General features: G+C 55.1%; 1 protein-coding gene across 4 annotated transcripts in view; it reads left to right on the top strand.

The window, feature by feature from the left end:
• Positions 1 to 25,724, top strand: part of LOC111148678 (B-cell CLL/lymphoma 11B) — an 88,946-nt gene that overhangs the window by 35,569 nt on the left and 27,653 nt on the right. For 2 of the 4 annotated variants that reach the window (XM_022505451.1, XM_022505450.1), the window contains exon 3: positions 3,858 to 4,070. The exons of the other annotated variants lie outside the window; for them this stretch is intronic. In XM_022505451.1, the coding sequence (XP_022361159.1) occupies positions 3,858 to 4,070 (213 nt within the window). The remainder of the gene's footprint in view (positions 1 to 3,857; positions 4,071 to 25,724) is intronic. 4 annotated transcript variants of the gene reach the window in all.

Raw genomic sequence — 25,724 nt, 5'->3', positions numbered from 1 at the left:
TTTTGTGTCTACACTCCGGTGGGTGTGGGCGTGCCCTCGGGGTAGTGCGCATGTGTGAGGATGAAGCAGGAACATCTGCGGGGCCCCTCTAGAAGGGAGACAGGTTCCAGACACCCTCAGCATGGAGGCAGTAAAAACTGCCTTGTACCCTGATTTGGGGCTTAAGAAACATTTTAGGGATCCTATTTTTGGACTCTTTTGTGCCTCTCTGTACAGGTGGCCTAGAGCGATGTTCTAACCCCTGCGAGCCTCAGTTTCGTCACTGGTGGCGGGGGAGGGTCATAGCACCTACTCCTGGAAAGGCTCCTGGCCTTAAATGATAGGATCTCCGTGCTCATTGTTCCTTTACCCCACATGGAAGCCGGCTTCCGCGGTAAGGAGTCGGGCTGGCCAGGATCTTATGTTTAAGCCGCCTGGATCCTGTGTAAAGCTGAGGTGGCGTCTTGGTGTCCCTCTGCCGCATACCTTGGGTGCTGTTCCAGTTCCAGAGGGGACCCAGCTAGACCGCAGAAGAAACCCTTTAAAAAGAGTGTCTTGCAGGGCTTTGTCGGGTGCCTTCTGCAGCCCACAGCACCCGACGGACATTCCGTGCCAGGCTGTGGGGGGGCATGAATGGTTCCAGAGTGGAAAATAAATGGACAGTAGTGGCCATTCAGTGAGTGTTCACTGGAAGCCAGGCTCTGGCCAGGCTTGTCCTGACCTTCCTTGAAGGGCGGGGCTCTGAGCAAGTGACTCACCCTGGTCACATGGCCAAGAAATGGCCGAGGGGATTGGGCCCAGGCCTCTCCTCCAGGCCTGCGTCTGAGCTCCGACTTCCTCTGTGTGTGTCAGTCTGTTGTCACCAGGCCTCGAGGGCTCTGTCGAGTGTGTTCTGGATTTCCTGCCTGTGCTTGAGTGCAGGCCTCCTTCCTGGAGGGTGGGCAAGGGCTGGGGAGGTGGACTGGGATGGCTGCTGAGGCCAGACAGTCCTCACCTTGGACTTTGCTCTTTTAATCACTTTAAGGTGGACAGTTAGTGGTTTTGGGTGTTTTGTTTTTTTTTAAGATTTTATTTATTTGAGAGAGAGAGAGAGTGTGAGCGCACAAGCAGGAGGGAGCATCAGAGGGAGAGGGAGAAGCAGGCTTCTTGCTGTGCAGGGAGTCCGATTCGGGGGCTCAATCCCAGGACACTGGAATCATGACCTGAGCCAAAGGCAGATGCTTAGCGACTGAGCCACCCAGGTGCCCATGTTTTGGGTGTCTTCACAATATTGTGCAATCATCACCACCACTGTCTAATTCCAGAACATTCTCATGGCCCCAGGAAGAAACCGTGTCCCCATTAGCCTTCACTCCCGTACCCCCGGCCTCTGAAACCACTTGTCTACCTTCTCCTGTCTCTATGGACTTGCCAACGCTGGACATTTCCTGTGGTCAAACAGTGGGTGACTTCTAGCACTGCCTTCTGCGTTTACTCTAGCTTCAGGAGAGGCTTTTCTGGAGTTCACCCTTGAGTTAAGCTTCTGGGGCTGGGGACAGGGATTCCCCCAGGGCAGGGGTCTTCTGAGAACAACTGGAGTGTTCTCTGTGGGCAGCTTGGATTAGAAGACACTCACTCTTGTTGTTCCCTCCCCTGTCTCCATTGAGCTAGCTCTTGGAACAGGTGGTCTTCAGTGAGGTTGGAATTCTTAATGAGGCGTATGGAAGCCCCTCCAGGGGGCAGCTTGGCCCTGCATCCCTACGTAAGTGGGGACATGACTTTGCCTTTAAAGACTCTGGTCTAAGCCTGACCTTTCTAGAAGGAGAGAGATATGGCTGGACCTGCCCTTAGGTCCTTTCTCCCAACCTTGGTGACCTAGGTTCTGCTCCCTTTCTACTTGGGCAGTCCTGGGCGCTCCTGTCTCTCTTACTCAGCCATGGTAAATGGTGGTGTCTGTGTCATGGTTTCACCCAGAACCTGGGGGCCTGGATTTGCTCTTTTCAGTCTCCCATGGCCCGAGCGAGCCCAAGGACCCTCTGGCTTCCCTCCACCCCACATGGCCCTTTTCCTCAGCATCCCGAGGCACCCTGGTCCCTCCACCCTAGCTGCAGGCCGAGGGAGAGGCATGGCATATCCAGCCTTTGGAGACTCAACTGGGTTCAAGTCCCAGATCTCTGTGAGCCTCAGTAGCCTCTGTGGGATGGGGGCTGGTTTTCTCAGCTGAGTGAGGCATTGGCCTGTTGTGGTGCTATGCTAGGTGCTTGGCACAGAGCCGTGTTGGGAGCCTTCTGCGGTGTGAAGGCGGGGGAGGCAGACAGGATGGCGTGTGCAGTGTCCGGTGCTGGGGCAGGGGCTTAGGCGAGGACTGGCCAGGGCAGGCTTCCGGGAGGAGGTGGGGGAACCTGGCTTCAGGTGCCGACTTTACGTGGAGGCCAGCACTGTGTCTGTGGCTGGAGTGGCATGAGGTCATTGGCCATGCCCTCCCTTCTGGGGCTGTCATGGGCTCGGCCATGCCCCGGGCCCTGAGCCTCGCCTCGTACGAGGTCTTTAGTCGTGTTGAGGAGTCCACGTGGCTTTGGCTTCTCGGCAGGACGTTTGCAGTCTTCTCAAAGGCCCTGGATTGCACACGGTTTGTAGAGGCAGTGCTGGAGTGGACGAGCCCTGGTTCTGGAGCCAGGTGGCCCAGATTTGGTGGGGCAGCGGGCCTGTCATCAGTTTGCTGGTCTGTGCAGTGGGTCTCCCAGGCCCTGTGCCCTGGGCGTGTTGGAAGGCTCACTCAGGAGGGCGTCTGACAGGATCCTGGCTGGAAGTGGGCTCGTGGTGCCCTGTGGCTCTCCTGGGTGGGGGAATCCCATGTGGGGCCCCGAGGTGGGCAGACCCCCTCTCTGCAGGCCCGTGTGGGATGGTGAGCGGCGTCGGGTGGCCTCCTTGGCAGAGCCGGCCGGGGGCCCAGCTGCCCTCATCTTGTTGGTGTTTTCTTTTTGTCTCTCTGATGCTTCCCCGCTCAATTATTTACCCAGGGAATTTGGACTTCTTCACTTGTGGTTTTGGCAAGGGCTTCACACAGATTTTTGCCCTGGTGGTCTCTTAGCCATTTAAGATAAACGGCCAAATCAAACGCAGGCCTTGCCGGGGAGTCAGGGCGAGCCATGGGGCTGGGCAGAGGCAAGAGAGCTCCAGGCCCTGCGTCCTGGCTGTCAGATGGGGGAGGCGCCCCCAGCAGGCCCGAGGCGTGAGGACGGGTGCTGGGCAGTGCCAGGATTTTCTTGGGGAGGGGGGGCGTTCAGAGCCTTCCGAATGGCCTTGGGGCTTGTATGCTGTGTGCTTGAAGCTCAGGCTGCTGAGGATGACTGTGGGCTGGAGAGAGACACCAGCTGGCCATCCTCCAGGCCTGCAGGTTAACCAGTGCCCAGGTGCTCAGAGGTAGACTGAGGTGTCCACGGCCTGTACCAGCAGCCTGTCCTGATAGAGCAGACAGTGGTGGCTTGGAGCTTCCCAGCTCCTCCAGAGGGGGGTGGCCCAGGTTTTTGGGAATGAATCCCCAAAGGGAGCCAGCTCCGGAACCCTCCGGAAACCTCCACGTGGTGGGTGGGGGGGCTTCCCAGGTACAAGGGCTCTGACAACCTCTTTTGGGCCCCCCCAGGGATGGGAGTCTGGTCCCAAGACAGCCCATCCTGGCAGCTGTGGAAGGAGGAGCCCACGAGGCCCCCCACCCACTTCCCTGGCCTCTTGCACCCTGCCTGTGCCTGGTCACCTTCCTGCAGGGCCAGGCACCCTGGGGCCTCCCTTTCTGGAAGGGTGGCCTGCAGCCCTCTGCCCCGGGCCCCTGTCCCACACCCCGGGTCCCTTGTATGGTCCAGGGCCCGACTGACCAGTCTTTTTTATTGTTTTTTCTCCAGGGCCGTGCAGGCCTGCCCAGCTGCCAGCGACGGCCCCCATAGCTGCCTCCTCCCACCCTCACTCATCCGTGATCACTCCACCTCTGCGCACCCTGGGCGCTCTGCCGCCCTGCTTCCCCCTGCCGTGCTGCAGCGCGCGCCCGGTCTCGGGTGACGGGACTCAGGGTGAGGGTCAGACGGAGGCTCCCTTTGGATGCCAGTGTCAGTTGTCAGGTAACAGACGGCCGCGGTGGGGAGGGCGGGCTCCCAGGGATGGCGGGGTGTGCCCTGGGCCAGGCTGGCGGCTGCCTCTCCCAGGTGGGCCGGGCAAGGTGGGGCCCCAGGGAGGATGTGCAGTCCCACCCCTAAAGGCATTTTGGGGGGCGCAGGGGAAGTGGGGAAGCACGTCATTGTGCCCCTGTCCCCATTGGTCAGGAGGTCCCCCAACACGTCTGCCCGTTCAGAGTGTCTCACTCCCAGAATGCATTCCTGCAGCTTCCAAAGTTCATGTCTTTGGGCTGTTTGGCTAAAGCTTGATTGGATAACACTTAACATCTGAAGTTTTCTCCTGCCCTCACCACTGCCGTCTCCTCCCCACCCCAGTCACTGCCCCCCACCCTGCAGACAGCACTGGGGGGAGACTCCCCGGCCGCCTGTGCACATAGCCGGAGCCGTCCAAAATGCCAAGTTTCTCTTTGCCAGAATGTGTTGCCTATTAACTTTGAAACAAAAAGAGTCGCTCTGAAGGAGACTTTCAGCTGTGGCCATGGGAGGGGGTGAAGCCTTGCGGGGTGCCTGTGGGCTGGGGCCATGCATGTCCCCACTGTGTGCCCCCTGGCAGATCTGTGTGGCTGGCCTTCGTACAGGCGGACGCACGGGCAGCCACCGCACAACGCCCCCCACCTCTCTCTCCAGAAACAACCCAACTCCTGCTGGGGCCTGGGGTCCCTGGAGTTTGTGGGCACAGGCCTCCCATTCCAGCCTCTCCCCCTGAGGGCCTGGTGCCGGCATGCTGACACAGACACAGGCGGGGATGAGCGCCCCAGGTCTGGTTTCCGGGCGCGGTCAGGAAAAGAGGTGGGGGGCTGTGCAGTCCTGGGGCCCATTCAGTTTGTCCCAGCTTTGTCACCAGGCCTGTTGCAGGCTTTCTTTTGATTCGGGTAGTGAAGGGAAAACCATTTTTCTGGGACAGGTTTTGCTTTAATTGAAGCTGTCCCGACGGACGGTCCCTGGTAGAGACCGTCAGCTCTGCGGGGGCCAGAGCCTCGCAGGCCTTCCTGCTGGTCAGGTGGACTGCAGCCTTCAGCAGCTCCCGCTGTGGTGTATGGTGCATCATAGTCCTGGGCTCATGCCTTGAATGCACAAAGCAAAGACTGAAACTGTCCAGGAGGGAGTCGGCCCCGCCAGCAAAGCGGCTGGCTCCCTGCCCCAGGCCGCCCGAGTGTCTGGAGTGACCGGAGCTCCCATCCCAGCTCTATGGGGCTGCGCTGTGATGTCTGCTTGCTGAGCGAGGGGTGCCTACTTCGTCGGGGTGCTTTGCCCTGCTCTCAGAGCTTCCTGTAATGAGTTCTGCAGCCTCCTGCAGCCGCCCGGGGGGTCGTGCTCTCAACAATCAGCCTGAGTGTTTCTGACTAGACTCAGGCAAGTTCTGTGGTACAGAAACACGATCCCCCTGACGGAGGTGCGCCCGGGGCTTCACTTCACCCTCTGTTGGCTCTGGTAGCCGCACGTCTGCCCTCAGCCACAGCGCCACCCCCTTCCTTCAAGGGACCACATGTGGAGGGCCTATCCCGTGTGCAGGATTGCACGGGGCTTTCAGTGTGCATTCTTGAATTTAATTCCCGTAGTGACCTCAGGAGGTAGGTTCTCTTCTCCCCACTTTGCAGATGAGAAAGTGAGGCTTGGAGATGGGGAGTTCTCATAGCTCACATTCAGTCATTCTTTCACGACCTTGGCGTTGTGCAAACCAAGGTGGAGTCAGGCACAGCGGGTCTGGCCCTCCCGCAGCTTGCAGGGGTAGAGACGGGGAGAGCGGGAATGGGGACCCGCGGAGACCATTCTTGGAAGGGGATGGAAGGGCAGAGGTGGGTTTGACCCTGGCTGGTCATCCGAAACCTGCTTCGCCTCTCCCATTGGCTCATCTGGTTTAGAGGCCCTCTAAGGTTTTAGAACTTGATGCCATGAGGGCATAGAATCTGTGAGCAGCCCCCAGGTGCCTCCCTAGTGCCCAGGGAGGGCATCAAGGCAGGGTGGGGTCTGTTCTTGGGGTCTCTGAGACCACCCTTCCCAACCTTCCTTGGAGACTGTTCTTGGGCCTGTGACGCCAGGCCGTGATTTCTGGCGCTGTCCTCTTTCACTGTTGGATCCCAGTTAATTTGCCTGCCCCGTACTTTCCGATCAGTTTCCGTACCTGAAGATACCCTGTTCTGGAGGTTTTTGTCCCTTTGTGGCTTCTGTCCCTGGCACTGGGCTGTTTGCTGAAGTGTTTTTAGTGCCTGTTTAATTAGTAGTTGGAATGGAGGCATTGAATTCGCAGTAACCCGTTAGGAAGAAGCAGTCCTCTGTAAAGACGGAGAGGGGCCACCATCCTTACTTTGTTTTGTCTCTTTTCAGATCAGGATGCACTGAACCTATCTCTTCAAATTAATACGGAAAACCCCGGAGTAACCGTGTTTCACACAGGTTAATTGCATGCCCGTGAAGGCATTCACAGTTATTTATAGAAGGATGTGATTTTATGGGCGAGCAAGCCACACAGGTTTGTGTGTGTGTTTGTGTCCCGCTCTGGCTGGCAGCGTCCCCAACAGCCCTGCCTCCCGGGCCCTCCACCACTGACCTCCTGATGGTCATGGTGGGGAGGAGGGACTGGGGCTCTTCTTTGCTTTTTGACCCTGCTGAGATAGTGGGAGGGCTTTGAGTCTGGGCGTTCCTGGAAACTGAAGTTTCTTCCCTGAGAAATTTCATGTAGGGACCCCTCCAGGGCACCAGTGGAGTGGAGAAGCTTGGGCTGTGGTCCTGGCCCTCACTCCACCTGGCTGGTGACCTTGAAGGAGCCATTGTCCCTCGGACGTGTGTATCATGTGATACATACGTGGTGTTTAAAAATGAGGCTTCACATTTGACTTCTAGAACAGATGATGTTGATGTGTTTCAGTTACCGGCTGCTGTGGATGACTGGGCACGTGACTTGGCTCAGGTCCCCAGAGTAGGGGTGGTGTGTTCGGAGGCTGGTTCGGAAACATCTGGGTCTTGGAAAGCTCCTCTGAACCGTTTCCCCTTCCAGGGTTTCCATGACTGTCAACATCCCCTGCCCGAGTGAAGGGTGCTGTTCTGAATGGTTTTGTGACCTTGGGCAAGCTGTTTTCCTCCCTATTCCTCAGTTTTCCCACCTATAAACTGGGAGCGGTGATAGTTCATGCCTTGAAAGCTTGTTTTGAGGATCGAATGAGGTTATACATCGCCAGGTTCTGTGACCCGAGCCTCATGCTGAGTGAGCCCTGTAGAAGTTCTGACTCCTTGTGCGGAAGACACGGTTGCGTGTCTGAAATTTTACATCAGGCTGGATCTCCAGGTTCCATTCTTAAAGGCATTCAGCCTCTTGGCTGGCTCAGATCATGTGCCGGCATTGTGAGGTGGAAAAGGAACCTAGAAACTTCATTGCATATTTAAAAGCCACAAATGGTCATCAGCTCCTGTGATTAATACATGTGCTCGGTGAAGTTCAAGGTCTCACGCAAGAACACACAGGATCCCAGCTCGGGGAAGTGGAAGTGTTTGGATTTAATAGAAGGAGTCAGTTGCAGTCATTAGTAGATGCTGAAATCACAGGGCAATCTTGTAAAGTTAAATTCAATTTACTTTTCTACTGAAATTGCTTGCTGTGTTATTTAACTAGTCTGGGGTTTCTTGGCATGGGTTAAAGGGACAATAAAGATAAAAGAATACCTGTGAGTAAATAGTAGGGTGTAACAGTAGAATCTATCGTGTTCTCCTCCTTCAATTATATCCCAGTGTTCGTTTGTGTTGGTTTTTATAACCGGAGCCATCCAGTGGGACACTGTGGATTAGACCACCCCAGCTGTAGAACCTTGATGCAATTAATACAGTCTGTCTGGAAAGTGGCCTTATTTCTGGAAGTTTTATGTTAATGATATGGTCTGTGCTTTGCACATTTCATACCAGAACAAGAAGCATGCTGTAGTTTCATTCTGAACTGGGTTTGATTAACACTGGAGGATCAGCGGGAAGCCAAAGGGTGATGCTGCCCGAGAGGCAGGGGCTCCCCAGTAGGGCCTGAGAGCCTCCGTGGAGACTCTGGAGGGAGGAGTGAGTATGGGCAGCGGGAAGAAGCGAACTGAGTGTGGATGAACGTGTGTGGACAGAAGCCCTTGGTCTGGGGAAGGCTCAAGACGTGCTCCCGTGATTCCCTCGGCCAAGTCATGTTTTCTGTGAGTCTTTCGGGGCTGACCAAGTTCCAGTGTCAGTGGGGGTTGGCTCACTGGAGCAAAAGTGCTCTCAGGAGAGTCATTAAAAATTTAAAGAGTCATCTGTACGCCTCGCGATGTCTACGTTGCCAAGGGGGCTGGTGGTCCGGCATTTACCACCCATGGGTGATTCTCGCATGCTGTTCAGTGGATGCTGCTCAGCGTCTGCCGGCTTTGGGGTATCACACCGCTGCAGAGGCCGCTCTGGACTGCCTGTCTTTAGAACCCAGGTGCCTCCTTTCGTGATTGAGGGAGGTACCGGGAGAGGCCACGGAGCACGGCCAGGGCCCCGGGACAGAGGAAGCGACTCTCCAGGCTGCTGGAGGTGGCAGAGGGCAGCAGGGCTTGGGGAGGACTCCAGGAAAGCCGACGGTCCAGGAGTCCCATCTGCTCCAGCACTCATGGGGCTGGGCGCCGCGTTTCCAGGGGGCCAGAAGGAGGGCAGTGCTGCCTGCTGGGGGGCGGGGAGGATGCAGGGGCACCTACCAGTGTGACTGTCCTCGGATAAAAGGGCTCCCAGCATGTCCCGGAGAGGAGACCACTGCAACCATGCCAGATTCTGTTTCACTCCGAGCCGGCCCTTCAGACGTTCTGAAGGCAGAGCTAAATCAAAGAATTCTGTTCAAATCCGTACAAGATGTTGCTGTTTTTCTGCTCTGACAGGAGAGGCATTTGGAAGTGCAGTTTCTTTCTTTCTTTCTTTCTTTTCTTCCTTCCTTCCTTTTTTTTTTTTTATAGCTGTCTTAAAAAGGAGTTTGACTGTTTAGCACAGCTGGTGCTCATTACATTATGCACTAGCAATAAAATAGCATGTGTAATTAATTTTTAATGCAGCGCTGGATGCAGGGCTTTAAAGCAGTTAGTGGATGTGAGGAACCAGCACTGGCCACCGACATCAGAGATCCCGGGGCAGGCGGCCGGTGTTCTGCCGCTTTGAAGGGGATCTGAATGTGGCGGAGGAGGCTGGGGGCCCTCCACGTGGAGTGGGGCGGAGTAGCCCAGAAGTGGGTTCCCTCCAGGTGACCGGTGGCTTCAGTTCATATCTAATGACCTAGGGCCGGGGCTTCAGGAGATCATCCCATGCAACCCCTTCGTGATCTAGGTGGGGCTGCTGAGACGGACACTGTGACATGGGCCCTGTGCCCTTTAGGCTCTGCCCGCCAGGCCTGATCACCCCCACCTGAGTTCAGGTTCCAGTCCTCCGGCTCCAGCCACGTGAAGCGCCCAGTCTGATTTGGCAGCTGAGTCTTTACTCGGAGGGGCCCTGCACGTTTAGCTTCTTGGACCCTCAGTTTTGCCATCTGCGGTTGGAACACGCCTCCGTGTGTCCTCGGTTTGAGACGTTCCGTGGCTGTGCTTGGATCATTGGCTGCCCCATCCCTTCCCGGAGCTCTGTGGATGGGTTCGTGTTTGAAACGAAATGTCACTGTGGACACATGCTGCTGGGAGAGGCCTGGAGGCACTGTGGGAAGCTGCAGAGTTGGGACTGTGCTTGGTCCCTGTCCTCAACGTGCCTGGGTATGATTGTGACTTCTGGATGGCCACCTCCTCTCCCCAAGCCTCAGTTTCCTTCCGTGTGAACTGGGGACACTGGAAGTACCTGCCCATCGTCCCTGCACTGGAGGTTCTGCTGAATGGCCACTGTGTCGGGGTGGCCACCGCTGAGCACCAGCGTGCGGGGAAGCAGACGCGGTGGGAGGTGTGAGAGGCATGGAGGAGGAAGCTGGGCTCTTGAGAAGATGTGGGTCCCCCCGCCCGACGCCTGAAGGTGACGACTTGGCTGCCATCCCTTTGCAAGTTTGCTGCCCGGGAAATCACCACTATCGCTGTTCCTGCGACTTGCCAGGGTTTTCTGCAGGCCTACTATGTGCCAGCACTGTCCTGGGTCCTTTGCACACTTTGCTCATTCCACTCCATCCTCTTAACTCCCCTAAAAAGAGGTGCCCCCCTTTTGCTCATGAGGATCTTGGGGCTCAGAACTTGTAGCTCTCCCCTCCTGCTTCCCATTGGTCTCAGAATGGCTCAAACAGGGGCATTGGAAATGCAGCTCGCTCGAGGAAGCCAGACCACATTCAGACATGGTCCTGGGAGGGTCCCTATGGTCTTTGTTCACCAACCATGCTGCTGCCTAATCTGGGGCAGGACACGGGGGTCCAGGAACGAGCTCAGCAGGGTTCTTGCCATGGTGGCCGGGCTGGACAGGAATGCTTTCTCTGCAGAAGAAAATTGAAAGGACTGAGCCTCCTGGAGCAGGGAGGGTTCTTCAGATCCTCTGAGGTTTTCCTGATGGAGAAGGTGAGGCTGGAGGTTGGACAGCTTCTTGCAATGTGTGACCAGTGACAGACGTGGATATGGATGTCAGCCAGAAGTCCACTGACCTGGCGAGCCTCCTCCAGCTCGGGGCGCCCCTGTGGGGTCCAAGTTGTGAGTGACTTATGAGGACCCAGAGAACCAACCTTTAGTCCACCAAAGGGAACTCTGGCACAAAAGAAGAGGCTTGGAGCACCAGGGAAGATGTTCTCATCTCATCGCCCTCAGACTGGGTTTCTGGGGTCTGGCTGGGAGGCAGGGACCTGGTAGGTGTCCTTATCATAGCCTTATCGCAGGTCCCTGTAAACCCGTGTCTCCGGGTTCCATTGACCGGCTCGGGAAATGCTGGTGGACGGTGAAGACCCAGGAGAGGTCGAGTTCATGTCTCCAAGAGAAAGAGGAGACACAGAATGCTCTCAGTCACCTCCTCACTTTGTGTGTGTGTGTGTGTGTGTGTTTGTGTGTGTAAGATTTCATGTTTAAGCAATGTCTACACTCAACATAGGGCTTGAACTCACAACCCTGAGATCAAGAGTCGCATGGTCCTCCCACGGAGCTGGGCCAGTGCTCCACCTCCTCATTTTTTGCACAGAGTCCCATAGAAGCAATTTTTCTGCACTGGAGAGAAACATATTTTGGTTCTCCTTAAAGCCTGAGGTGTTCCTGGTGTTGTCTTTTTTTTTTTTTTTCCTTGATGGTGGGAACAAAATGTACTTGACTTTTTAAACCCGAAGGCCGGGCAAGGGGGAGGGGCTGTGTGCTGTACATATTTCACAATCAAACCCGAATAGTCTAAACCATGAAATATAGTTTATCCAAACATAATCAAGGCTGGCCAATTTAATGCAGAAATCAGTGGGGAGAAACTGTTGGTGGGCAGGGGTCCCTCTGGGTGGGATTTCACACATAGCCTGCCCTCACACCTTGGCAGGGGGGCTGTTGCCTGCTCATCGCTTCAGGCCCCTCCTTAGGGGCTGGCGTGTGACCATGGTATGTGGTCAGCGGGCGTGGAAGCATCAGTGTGGCTCTAACTCTCGCACCAGTGTCTTTCTTACACTTGGCAATGGGGCCACCGGGTCCAGTCATTACACTTGGCAATGGGGCCACGGGTTATAGTCATGTTACCATTTCTGTGCCCCTACTGTGTGTCAGGCCCTCTGCAGGGGCCTTCCAGATATTGAGGCCTCCCATCACCTTTCTTAGGAGGTCACCTAGTCTGTCGCTCACAGGCGAGGAGGCACACCAGAGAGGTGGTGGAATGTGCCTGAAATCGTGCAGCTGGTGGACAGCAGAGGTGGGATTTGAACCTGGGTTTCTTTGGGTCTGGGGGATACAGCCTGCTCCTAACCTTGCTCTCTGGCTCGTGGACAGCCTTCCTGCTGGCCTTCTACCTGGCAGGTGTGAGCGGGAGCCCCGGAGGGAGAGGCATGAGTGGCTGAATCCCAGGGTGCTGCACCCCTGGAAAATAGAAGGCCAGGACTTGATTTCAGCGGAAGGAGTCAGAGGGCTTAGAACTTCTTGAAAGAGGTTAATGCAAAAACAGAGCCATTACCTGCAGAGACAGGGGCATTTGGAATCTTTTCATAAAGCCAGACATTTTTAATTACTGCTTTGTTAATGGGAGGTGAGGAATGGCTGATGGGACAGGCCCATGGGGTGCACAAGTTGACCCTTAGCTCTGTACTTGGCTGCCCCCCAATGCACACTCCGCTTGAGTTTCCTTGTGCTTTATTAACAAGTGCCTCCACGTCTTGATTTGATAGTAAAGGAGCCGTTGCCTGAGGGCCTACCGTGCACCCTGGGCTCTGTGCGCACCGTCTCCACAGATGCTTTCTCACTGCGGTGTGAGGATAGGGCTCTTGGATTTTTTTTTTTTGTCCTGATGTAGTATACAAAAGTCACCCTTCCAACCATTTTTGGGTGACAGTTCAGTGACATTAAGTACCTTCCCGCTGTGCTGTGCTCTGCTCTCGCCACCACCGTCCATCTCCAGAACTTTCCAGGTTCCCCAAACTGAAACTCTATCTCTGCGAAGTGCTAACTCCCCGTTTCCCCCTTCCTGCATCCTACTTCCTGTCCCTGTGAGTTTGACTCCTCTGGGTGTCACACAGAAGTGGCACCAGACGATATTTCTCCCCCTGCGACTGGCTCATTTAACTGGGCACAGCGCGTTCAAGGTTCGTGCATGCTGTAGCCCATGCCAGGATGCCCTGCCTTGGAAAGGTCAAATGATATTCCATCTGGTGGGTACACTGCTGTCGTGTTTGTCCGTTTGTCCTGGGATGCACACTTGTTTGTTCCCACCCTGTGGCCGCTGTGAACCGTGCTTCTATGGACAGGGGTGTGCAGCTACTGGTTTGAGACCTGCCTTCAGTGCTCGCGGTGTACACCAGAGGCGGGATGGCTGGACCACGTGGTAATTCTGGTTCTGACTTATTGAGGAACCGCCCACCTCTTTCCTGAAGCAGCAGCCACATTTTATGTTCCTGCCGCAGTGCTCCAGAGTCCCGGTTTCTTCGCATCCTCCCCTGACCCCCCGAGATTCAGGGATGTGGGTCACCACTGGCCCCAGTCACATGAGGGTCCAGAAGGGAACTGGCTCCTGCTGAGCTCGGACGTGGCGCCTGTGGCCGGGCTCCATTGGCCACCTCACTCAGGACGTTTCCTTTGCGGGTCTCACCCTGGGTTAAGGGTCTCTTGCGTCTCTCCTAAGTGCTTCCCAGCGACGGCCTGTCTCCCAGGCTGCTGGTTTTTAGCAGTCAGCTGAACATTTTGCTAGCTTGAGAGTTAGGGGAAGAAAATTCTGCAAGTGGACAATTTTCACTTTCCTTTCTGCTGTGTCCTTTGGGTGACAGTTTGGGCTTGGTTTAGCAGAAAGAGCTGTGTCCTCAAGAGCCAGAACACCTGCGAGCAAGGGCTAGCCGGCCGGTGTCCTGGGTCCCACCCCTCTCTGGGTCCCTGTCCCCTGGGGATTATCATGCCGTCCTTGGCTTCCCAGCCAGCCTGGGAGGAATTGGAGAGGGGGCATCCTGAGTTGGACTCTAGGGTCTGCCTCTGTGACCACATGACCTCGGGTCCTTTGTGCCAGGGGGAAAATAATCGTGGGACTGCGGTAAGGATTATTCTGTCAGGCTATGATTTCTGTTGTCCTGTATTAGTTCCTCGGGCTGCCACAGCTGATGACCGCTGTCACCTCACAGTTCCGTGAGGCCACAAGTCCAAACTCAAGGGGTCGGCAGGGCTGTGCTCCCTCTGGAGGCTCCAGGGGAGAATCTGTTACCGGCCTCCTCCAGCTTCTGGTGATCTCCTGGCATGCCTTGGCTGTGACCACATCTTCTAGCTCTGCATCTGTAGTCATGGCCTCACCCTTGGGACCTGTCCTCTTCCCACAGTACAAGAACAATGGTTATTCCATTTAGAGCTCACCCAGATAATCTAGAATGATCTTATCTCAAATCCTGAACTTAATTATCTCTGCCACTGTCCTTTTTTCAAATACGGTCACAGTCATAGATTCCAAGGATTTGGTTATGGACCTGGGGCTTCGGGGGTGTGTGTGTGGCACTCTTCAACCCACAACATACCCCTTGCTGGATTATAGGCCCCTTCAGGGCAGGAACCCCAGTTTGATGTCCTCTGTGAACAACCCAGGTTTGGGTTAAGGTATATACAGAGGATCACCCAAAAGAATACTGGGCTGAGCTTGAGCTGGTCTCCAACAAGATGGCCAGACGTTCCTTGTCCCAGTGATTTTCAGATGCTGTCACCTTGGGGCAAAGCTCAGACCTCCATGTTTATGGAAGGTTGTGTGCCCTTCCCGCCCACCAATCCTACCCCTGTGCCAAGTCAGAACACAATTATTAACGGGGTGGGGGGTGGCTTTAAAAAAAAGTCTGCGGCGATTATTATGAGAAAAAATTAGCAGAGTTGAATAGGAACTAAAAATAGCCGGACACATACTTGCCTATAATCTATTTTCTTAAAGAAAATATAATTATTTTTGTAAACTGGCTCTGAGAAGCCAGGAGTATTTTTAGTCTGCATCTTCTAAGACGTGCATCTTTTCAGGAAGAGCAGCTCGGAGCCCACTGGAGTGTGACGTCACCAAGCCAGGCGGCGGAGGCTTACAGAGCAGGGGAGGGGGTGGAATCAGAGGGTCAGGACACGGTCCTGGGCCCTGTTTTTGCTAAGTGTGTATTTCACTGAGGAGTGGCCACGAGCAGATGGACTGTGGCCCCTGTGGGTTACCTGGGGTGTCCCTGCCACACCTGATCAGGTGGCTGGTAGCCCTGGGAGGACTGCAGCTGGTTCACCTTGGGGACATGGTGGTCGGGAATTCCTTCTGGGCAAGGCTGAGCTGCCTTGCCATCCGCGCAGGATCCCGGTCTGAGTGGACCTGCGAGAAATAGCCAGGACTTGAGGGAAAACATTCCATGGCTTTTTTATTTGGAGCCAAACATTGCCTCATGTAATTTTCTCCCTGGTTTTTCCCATTGCCTCTGCCAGGGTCCTTGGGCCTGGCACAGACCCCGTAATAAAAGGCCCTGTGTGTTTGTGTGTTTACATGTGAGTATTTGTGTGTGTGTGTACCTGTGAGCGTGCATACATATGTGTGTGGGCGTGTGAATATATGTGTGTGCACGTATTTGTACATGTGTCTGTGGGGGGGGTCCATGCATGTGCATGTGTTCATGTGTGTATGCTATGTGTTTGTACACGTCAGTGTTAACTCGAGCGTGTCTGCTGTGTGTCTGTGTTTGTGTGTGCACGTGTGGTGGCCTAGGGGAATTATCGGCACAGCAAGGGTCACCTCCCCCATGCCCAGTGCAGGGTGTTTATGGCAGAGGCCCTTTGATTATTTTCCTCCCTGAACTTTGTAATTCTCCCCGGATTGCGGTGTGCAGCCGACTTTCAGTACCGCGGCCTGCTGAGAGGTTTTGAGGGCGAATGTCTCTCTGGGGAAGAATTTGTCTTCTCACTACCTTCTAGGGGAGGCCACATCCACTTGTCTACCCCAGTTCACAGTCCTGGAAAACGAGCCCAGTGCGAGGACTGCTGGCTTTGGAGCTAGGCGGCTGGTCTGAAATCCCGGCTCTGACACTTACCAGCTCTTTGACCTTGGTGAGTGACCTAGCCTTAGGAACCTCAATTTCCTGGTCCGTACAATAAGGGGGCTGCAACTTAGTGGGATAGGTAGCACTTGGCTAAACATTTCGTGTGGGCTTCGTCCTCAGTATCCCCCATCCCAGCTCTGCAAGGAAGGCACTGCCATTCCCATTTTATAGATTGGGAAACTGAGGCAGTCTGACTTCAGGGCCCGCAGGTGTCTCATCATGCTTGAAACCCTTTCCTGGTTCCATTACGCCACCTTCAGCAGCAGCTGATGTACCAAGGTGGTGAGTATTGGCAGGTATTACTTTAACATTTTTATTGTCATTATAGCTATAATTATTACTATCACAGTCATTATCGTTGCTGTTTCCCTGGGTGGAGGTTTTCCAGCCTCCACGTGGCTTTTCCCCTTGTGGCCGAGTCCTGCATGCTGACAACTCTGGTTCTCGGTGTCCTTTTCATCCTTCCAACAGGGATGGGGCAGTCTTTTTATTTTATTTTATTTTATTTTATTTTATTTTATTTATTTATTTTTTTAAAGATTTTATTTATTTATTTGACAGAGAGATCACAAGCAGGCAGAGAGGCAGGCAGAGAGAGAGGAGGAAGCAGGCTCCCCTAGAGAGCAGAGAGCCCGATGCGGGGCTCGATCCCAGGACTCTGAGATCATGACCTGAGCCGAAGGCAGCGGCTCAACCCACTGAGCCACCCAGGCGCCCCGGGATGGGGCAGTCTTACCTGGCACCCCGTGGCCCCTCTCCCTCTCCACCCATCTTCCCTCCTCCCCTTCGAGTGTGTGGGTATTTGAGGTTTCAGAAAGTCTCTCCTCTAATTGAGGTAATGAGCGCCGTATTTCCAGAACCACTGCACTGAAAGTCAAGTGCAAAGTGATGGTTTTCATTTGTCGTTCTCTCTCTTAATATGCATCTCTTTAAGGAGGGATTGGCTGAAAGCAAACAGCTAATAACCTATGGATTTATGGAGCCAGCGCAAGCCGGCTTAATAAGCTTTTATACCTGGAACCAGCGCTCTGTCCCTTTAAGCTGAGACTCCGGCTCACTTGGTATTTTACAGAGCCTGGTTTCATTTATGCTGGAGCCAGACTTACTATGTGAGAGCCGTCCGCATGCTGGAATTAGTCTTAAGCTTGCTTCTGTGGCGTTGCCAAATTCCATGTTTGTGTTTTATTTAGAATTCTTTTCACGGCCAGCCGATCCTGTTCCGGCACACACAGGCGCTGTTGCGCCCCATGGAGAAAATAAGCAAGCTTGCGTTTTCTTTGGCAGAGGCCGTGGCCACAATAGACTGCGGTCTCCGAAACATTTTTTAAAAGCTATTTTAACCCATAACAGATGCATAAAGTCGGCACAGGCATGCCAGTTTTCTTAGTTTTAATTAAAAAATAATTACAGCCTAATGGGATGTTAGTGACACATTTGGATGAATGGTGGGTGACATTATCTGCAACTTATAAATGAGTGCCTCTCCCTTGGCCGGAGCAGAGGTGGGGAGGAGTTGGGGAGGGGATCTGGATAGCTGTTCTTCATGGCAGGATGGGGGTGGGGGTCGTGGGTGGCCTCCTGGGGGCTGCGGGGTCCGGTGGAAGCCGTGGTGAGTGGCGTGCAGCGGTCGGGAGGGACGTCCTGCCACAGCTGGCTGGGTGACCGAGCTGCCAGGATGCAGCGACGAGCGTCCCGGGGACAGTGATCTTTTGGCACGTCCTCCCTCCTGGCACGCTCGATTAGGAAACTCTCACCTGTAGGGGCTCTTCAGCACGGCGAAGGCGGTGCCTCGAATCAGCTTCTTGGCCCCCATGATCCCACGTCCCCCCTCAGGACCCAGGGGTCAGCTAGAAACACATGTGTGCCGGGGGACCTGCTGGGCGCCGTCTGAGTAAGAAGATGCTTCTGGGAAGGTAAAGAGGCAGAAAAACGGTCTTGCCTAGTACTGTTGCTTCAAGAAGTCTGCACCCCAGATGCTCAGCCCAGGTTCAGTTTTTATGTAAAACTTGACACTCCTCAGAATCTGGAGTGGAGGGTGCTGGGCTGGGATGGCCCTGGGAGGCAGGGTCTCTGTGGAGGCTCAGAGCAGGGAGATGGCGGTGGGTGTGCTGACTCTGCCAGTAGGGAGGGATCTGAGATGGGACGGGCATGGCTGGGGCTCCTGTGATGTCTCATTACCTCCACTAATGGGGCAGCTGGGGATGGCGACAGGTTGCTCTGACCTCTGAGCCTTCGTTTTGTCGACCCTCGCCAAGTGTGAGGACCCAGCCTTGAGCAGAGTGAGGAGTCTGTCCTAGAGCTCAGTCTCCTGGGAGCCAGCTCTGCTGGGAGGAGGATGCCATAGGGTCGAGATGATGGGGTGAACCCCTCCAGGAGGCATTGGGGACTGCGTTATCTGGAGTCTTCCAGATGAGGAAGAAGGTGCCCGGCCCAGCTGTGCCCTGGAATCCTTCATGCTGGTGGACAGCCTCATGTTCTGCTCACATGACATGCCCTGTCCAGGCCCCTGAGCAGCATTGCCAGCTGCCCTTTGAATGGGCATGGCTCAGGCAGTGTCCTGGAGACAGGCAGGTCCTGGCCACAGGCCACCACGCTGAGTTAGGACCTGCCTGGCTGACCTCAGACCCCACGCTTTCCCCTGAGACCTCATGTTCAGGGCAGGTCCGAGGAGGACCCTCTTGTGGCTCACAGTGAGCTCTGGGAGACAAGGGACAGACTGGGGACCTTTATTTTTACTTTCAGGGTGTCGCGGCTTACTGTCGCTGGAGTAAAATGAATGCTTCTTAGACAATGTTTCCCTGAGTCCAAATTCCTCAGAAGTGAAAATTAAGTTCTTCTATTAAAAACATGAGTCATACCAGCCCAGATGAGAGTCGTTGTGGCGTTCCTCGAATTTTTGGAAGGGAAACATCGCATTCATGTTAATCCTTTCAATTATACCTCATTGCTGACGATCCGCTGGGCGTCTTGCCCCGCTGGCCTCTCCAGTCTGATAGCTGTGGGGCCTTGCACGCCGAGAGAGCAGACTCAGGGCCTCTGTTTCCCTTTATGCGGGCGCACCTAAGTCGGGGAGCCTTGCTATCTAGTGCCTCGGGGCTTCCTCCGTTCCCTCTGCCAGGTCTCGGGTGTCCAGTTGCTGCGAATGATTAATGTCCAGCTGAAAAGGCCCCACGTCCGTCTGCTCATGTGTACTGGAAGCAGATGGGAGTGAATTGGGTTCCCTGCTCCATGCCTGACCTGGACTCACAGCCCCAGGGTCCCCTCTCCACGGTGGGTGTCCTGCTCAGGTGAGGGTGCAGACAGGCTAGGTTTTATTCCCTCAAAGAAACTGGTCTATAGATTTGGTGATACTCTATCCTTCCCAGAAACCTCCAGTAACCAAGTTGGGGACCAAGGCAGGGAGGTGTCACTGGTGGGGAGGGGACAGAGCTGGAGATTTCTTGCTCTGGGGGAAAGCAGCCAGGCGCACCGGGGAAGTGGGAGAGCACCGTGAGCCTGGGGTCAGTGACTTCCTGGCTGTCCCCTCTCATGGAGACCAACCAGGCCTGGGCCACAGGTGGGCTGACCTTTGGCCCCAGGTGCAGCTTGGGCAGGGAGGGAGTGATGTCCTTTGTGTATTTAAGAAATCTGAGACTTGCAGCTCTACAAGGCATAGCTGTCAGACCAACCCGGAGTTCTGTCTGTCCTGCTTTGGGTGTGCACTTGAGTTTTGGAAATGTAGCCTTTTTGGGGGTTCCATTTTGCTTTTGCTTCCATTATTCAGCAAGATGCTCTGTCCTGCCTGCCACTCAGGTGACTCCTCCGGTAGGAGGAGCAGTGCTGAGGGACGTATCTGAGAAGGACAGAAGGTGAGTGGGCCCCATCAGAACGGGCAAAGTCATTGACCGGAAGGGGACAGGCTCTTGGATTTGGAATTGGATACAAAGTGTGGTTTCTGAGTGTGGAACCATCACTTTTTTGGGGGGATGTGGGGTTGGGGTGGGCAGGGCTTCAAGTTCATTTACTTCTATTAAGTTGAAGTTTCCTCTTTTGATAAGAAGTAAAAGCCCATGTAGCTAATGAGAAGCAGGAGCTGGAAAGAAGAAATTTTTCACTCATTACCTTTTCTGGAAAATAAGCAAGGGTTTAGAATGGTGGGACCAGCAGTGGGGAAGAGTATCAGGAGAGCCCCTGGGTGGGAGGTAGGCTAGCATGCCAGAGCCCTAAGAGCCCCATGTCGGTACATTCATTTATGTTAAGGAGGTCAGGGAAGTAAGAGTGGTGGACCCACACCACTGTGTGTGTGTGTGTGTGTGTGTGTGTGTGTTGACGCGTGTGTCCAGGTACATGTCCGGGTACACGTGTGGGTGTGCGTGTGCCTGCGTGTGTGAATGTCTGGGACCAGGCTCTGGCCAGCTGCTCTGGGTGCTTTGGAAAGGGTCAAGGAGCAGGGAAAGGTGTATAGGACCAGGAGGAAGTGAGGTGCCCGAATGACCCCTGAGTGTGACCCTGGGCTCTTCTGAGCATCCTGGGATCCTTACTCCTTTGGGTGCACACAGGCTGTCCTGAGGGTGCTTTCAGAAGCAGAACCTGGTGGGCACAGAGCCCTGCTGTGGAGCTGCCAGGCCTGGGGTGGCCCTGGCTCTGCCCCTTTCTCACTGGGTGACCAAGGCCCTTCCCTCTGTCTCGGAGCCTGCGTCCCTCCCTGAAGGGAGATGACGGCGCTCCTCAGGTTGTAGGGTGTGTCTGGTGCTTAGCCTGGGGCCTGGGGCATGGAAGGCCCCAACAAGGGGAGCTATTGCTGATCTCATGACTACGGTTGTCACAGGAGGTAGAGGAGAAGGCATGTTCTCTGCAGTGACCCAGGGGTCTGCAGCTAAGTGGGTGGTGGCAAGGGCTGGGCTCCCTCCCACCTCGGGGTCCTCCCGCATCCTAGATGTGGAGACCCCAAGTTCGGGAGTATCTAAGTCGTCCCTTCTGGGCCAGTGTGAGCTGATCTTTGGGGCTGCAGTATTTGATTTTGATTTTGGAGGCATTCTGGTCCCCACTGGGAAGCTCTGCCCTCAGTGTCTCTGCTGAGGCCTCCTGGAGTCCCCTGCCAGGTACCAGCTTTCCTGCTTGCTGGCCTGTGTCCCTCTCTTTCCTCAAGTGGCCCCCCACACCTTGCCGTGGGCCCCAACCTTGAGATACCAGCTTCTCGGTCTTCGGGTGTGAGCTGCTTGAGTTCCTTGGGGGCGTGTTGTTCGGGTCTGGAGCAAAGGGGTTGAAGCCAGGGAGCCGGCTAGCTGAGTAGAGAGATCTATTCTCAGTAACTTTTCCCTGGAGAGAGCCTTCTCAGTAAACACCTCTGCAGGCAAGGTGGACTGGAAAACTGCCCTTGCGTTTACTGTGGCTCATAAAGCCCAGAGATTTATGGAGATTTTAGACAACCCTTCTTCCTCCCTCCCTGGTTTCAGCTGCTCTTTTGGACCAGCTCTTCCAGCTTTCCTATATTCTACAGTCCTTATGTCTGTTTTTGTTTGTTTCTTCCGGAAGGAAGGGGATGCTGTGGTTCAGAGATGCCGTAGGGGTGAGGGGTGGATACAGCACACACACCTCCGGGGCTGCCTTCTGTACCCATGGCAGACATCACTAGTCGATCCGTGCACCTCTGTCCTCTGGGCGGGGCCCGGGCACCTCAAGTGGGTAGGTGAGGCAGCCCTGACTGATCATCACATCTGAGGAAATGGTGGCCCCGCCCCACGCCGTTTCCTCAGCCCCTGGAGACAGTGTCTTTGGACCACTGTGCGGGAAGACATTATGGGGGAGGTCTGGCAGCTGCAGAGGTGATGGCTGATGGGCTGAGCACTGGCGTTACCAGGGTCGGCCTGCCCCCTCCACGGCAGACTGCTGTTGTGTGGTTTTGCTGTCGATGTGTGGAGAAGGCAGGGTTCTGGTCTGGGCTCTCCAACTTGAAAGGCAGAGGGGATTTTCGACCTGGGCTACCAGCTCCCCTGAGGGCTGCGGTCTCCAGGGTCCCGCCACCAACCTCCTCCTTCCCCCCTCTGGCACCCTGCCCCTAGACACCCCCAGGCTTTCCTCTGGTTCAGCTGCCTGGAGCAGTGGATGCCGGCCAGCTTGAGGCCTGAGTTGCCCCCCAGGCCAGGCCAGGCTCCCCAGAGCGGCACGCACGTCCCGCCCCTTGCCGAGACCACTGTGTGATCTTTCCTGCTTGGCTCCGTGCCACGGCGGCTCCGTGGTCGCTTGCTGCCCTGAGCCGGGAGCCCTTGCACTGACCTCGTCATGGCCTGGGACTTGGCTTGTTCTGTCACATGGCCTCTGTGGTCTCCGTGGATTTCCACCCTAGGGCCATGGCCTGGTCTTCGGTCGCTTGAGAATTCCCTGCTGATGTCAGTGAGGCTGTGTGTTTTGATCAACAAGAGGCAGAGTTTTGGGGTCCAGTAGGAATGTGAGCTGAGAGAGATGAGGTGGGAGCTTGCCCCCCATGGGCCCCATTGCTCCCCCTTGCCTCCTGAATGCTTATCATGGCTCCCTGATATGGGGTGGCAGCTCCGTCTTACAGATGAGGAAACTAGGGCTCAGGGTCAAGGCTCTCCTTAGAACCACACGGTTGGGAAGTGGCAGCGGAGGCCCTTGTGTGGGTGGTGAGGGTCCAGCTCTCCTTTCCTTGTCTTGAGGCCTGATGTGAGTAGAGCCTGTCCCAGTGTGGCTCTCAAAGCCTCATCTGCTGTAACCGTGCTGTGTCTCGGACACATCCTGGCTCCCTGTGTGGGCTGTGCCTTCCCTCCCGCCGTACTTGCTGGACTTGCCCAGCCCAGCTGCCGTGGTTTTGCCCGCACGTGATGCTTCCTCTGGACTGGCCGTGGCTGAGGTAGGGGCTGAGTCTCATGCTCTCCATGGCTCTGACGCAAGCATCGGGCCTGGCCCACTCGGGCCTGATCGTGTTCGGTAGGTGGGTGGATGGGGGAGGCATGCCTTCATGCTGCCCCATCATGCCTTGCGCCAGGAATGGCTCAAAAGGGGGCCCAGCTGAATTCTGGAAAGGGGCTCTGCCCCCCCAGCCTCCAGAGGATGGAGGTTGCTGGGTAGGTTGCCTCCCAGGTGAGCATTATAACCAGAATCATGAAGTCTGGAGCCAAAGAGAACCTGAAAAGCCTCTTTCCTCTTGTTAAATGCAACCCCGCACTCGGTCTTGCTTTGGTTAGTTCCCTGTCTGTGGCGTGTAGCAATGGCCCTTTTATTAGTTCAGTACTTTTGGAGACTTCAAGAAGGCTAGGTGTAAATATTAGAGCCTGCCAATAGCCAGTGGCAGCAACTTCCTAATAAACTCCAAGCAAATAATGGGGGTGATTATTGGGACGGCAGCCCTAGAGACTCTGGCCTCCGTGGGGGCAGGTCCCTGTCCATACTTGGAGTCCAGGGCCCAGAGCCTATGGCTGACACCCCAGCTGTAGCCTTTCCTGAGGAGGGAAGGGATGACTCGCCTGGGTGAGCTCACGTTCAAACTGTGTGGCTCAGAAAGGACAAGGAACGAGGTCCTTTAGCTCTGGCTTTGAAACATCTGGGCTCAGCGACCCACCCATGGGAGAGCAGACTCCCCGTGGCTGGGTTCACGGCCTCCAGGGCCTTCTGGACTCCTTTCCCAGTGCTGCCTGCTGGGCTCAGCCGCGCTGGCCGGGCTGCGTACAGCTTCCGGCTGTTTATAAGACACCCACTCTCCCAGGCCTGGCACACCTGTTGTCTCCTGAGACTGCTGCCGTGATGTTGGTGTAAGGAGATGGGGACGCAGAGCCTCTGTAACTCACTTGCGGTCCCCCATCGATACGTGGCCCGTTTCCAGGTACAGCTGTGGGACACTGCTCAGCCAGATCCCCAGGGCTCAGGGTGGGTTATTGTCGTGTATCTGAGCTTGGCCTCATGGGCTTCTTGCTGGACCCCGGACACCTCTGTCCTCTAACCCGGCCAGACTCTGCCCAGAGAGTCCCTGGGTCTCCAGGTCACTGGGAGCCGACTCCGGGACGAGCTCCCCCATGCAGCACTTAGCACGCACTGCTGGGCGATGCGGGTGAGGTTGTGACCTTGAGTGGAACAGCAGGGCTCCCAGGGCACAGACTGTGCTGTATGTGTGTGTCTCTAGGCCTCAGCTCTCAGTGCAGGCCTTGGCACCCAGGAGGGGCTGCATGAATGAGGGGTGTGTTTGGAACCTTCTCGCCTACCAGAAGCGGGTAGCATACTAGAAGTGACCAGAGTGAGTGCCTGAAGCTTGCCCAGTGGCGTGCAAGAATTCCAGTCTGGGGAGCTCAGCTGGTGGGAGCTTAGACTGGAAGGGAAGGAATGGGGGGCCTTACCCCGGGGGAATTCTGAGAGCGGCATCTGCTAAGGCTTATCACGGTGCAGAGGGACCCCCCCCAAGCTGGAGTGCCATTCTGTTTTCATGCTCTTTTTCTCTTCTTTATCATTTATACATAGTTGCTTCCGTAATAAAGGAATATCAAGTCTCTTACTCTAAATGAACCAGGAGCGGAAGCTTTAAAACCATGATGAGAAAATGGGACCCGTACGAGCAAGGGATGGGAGCGGTCGTTCCAGGAATCTGTACCACAGTGGAGCCCAGACTTTGGCTCTGAACCTCCTGGCCACCTGGTGGAAAGGGAAACATGGGGAATTCGGGTTTGCTTATGAAAGAAAGATGGTTTGGGACAGAGGGATTTTTTGCATCAACCTCAAGCCTGGGAGACTTCCTCCCATGGTGTTTTAGATAAGGCAGGGCTTTTTTTTTTTTTTTTTTTTTTAAAAAATTTTTTTTATTTATTTATTTGACAGAGATCACAAGTAGACGGAGAGGCAGGCAGAGAGAGAGAGGGAAGCAGGCTTCTCGCCGAGCAGAGAGCCCGATGTGGGACCCGATCCCAGGACCCTGAGATCATGCCCCGAGCCGAAGGCAGCGGCTTAACCCACTGAGCCACCCAGGCGCCCCTAAGGCAGGGCTTTTATCAAGGATGAAAAGTCCAGATAGTAAATATTCTGGGTTCTGTGGGCCAATGACCTCTGTTGCAACTAATTAGCTCTGCTGCTGCGGGGCAAGAGCCTTCATGGGCAGTGTGTCCTAAATGGGTATGACTGTCATTTTAATAAAACTTTATTTACAAAAAACACGTGGCCAGTAGTTTGTGGCTCTCCAAGATAAGGAATGATCCACACCACACTGAGAGATCATCGTAACATTAGCACACACTAAAAAGCACGCAGCTTCTCATCCTGACCCTGGTGGAAGTTGAGACAAAACATGAAATTCAGGGTCTGGTCCTCTTCTTCTCCATTCCCCTAGGCCTCATTCTGCCCCTCTGTCCCTGGAGATGGAGAGAGACAGAGGTAAATAGCTGGTCAGGGGGCCACTGGGCTGGCTCCAGCCAGATGAACCTTGCCAGCTCGGCTGTTCCCTTCCCGAAGCCTTGGGCTCCAGGTAGAAAGCCAGAACTGGCGTGGTTGGCTCCCCTCCTGTGAGACCACACCATCCTTTCGGGGTTGATCTGTCTTCCACAACGTGCTACTGCAAAGGACAGGTGTTTGCGAGCAGACCTTCGAACTGGCTTCACGGCAGCCTCCCAGTTGCTGAGAACCAAGCTGCTCTGGGAAGGAGTGGTTGTGCTGGCTTTTTCTTCCATTCATTGTATTATTATTATTATTAATTTGAGATAGGGAGAGAGTGTGCACGAGCAGGGAGGAGGTTCAGAGAGAGAGACCTGACTTGATCCCAGGATCAATGTTCTTCTTTCCTTAGGTACTAGAGTGGCCGGTGCCTCGTAGTATGGTTGCATTTCACGAACGGTTGTCAGAAGTGGGTGGTGCGGCCTTTGGGATAATCCTTGAATTTTCTCCAGCTTTATAAAACATGGATAAGGGCACCAGAGTGGACAGGAATTCTTTGGGGGCTCAGCTGGCCCTGTCCTAGTGAGGGAGGACCTCTGGACACCCCACCATGACAAAATGGCCCAGAATTC

This window comes from Enhydra lutris, unplaced genomic scaffold, assembly GCF_002288905.1.
Source record: "Enhydra lutris kenyoni isolate GAN:26980312 unplaced genomic scaffold, ASM228890v2 scaffoldscaffold20, whole genome shotgun sequence".
NCBI classification, from domain to species: domain Eukaryota; kingdom Metazoa; phylum Chordata; class Mammalia; order Carnivora; family Mustelidae; genus Enhydra; species Enhydra lutris.
Note: the sequence above shows the minus strand (reverse complement) of the source record. Positions and strands in the feature narration are given on the sequence as shown.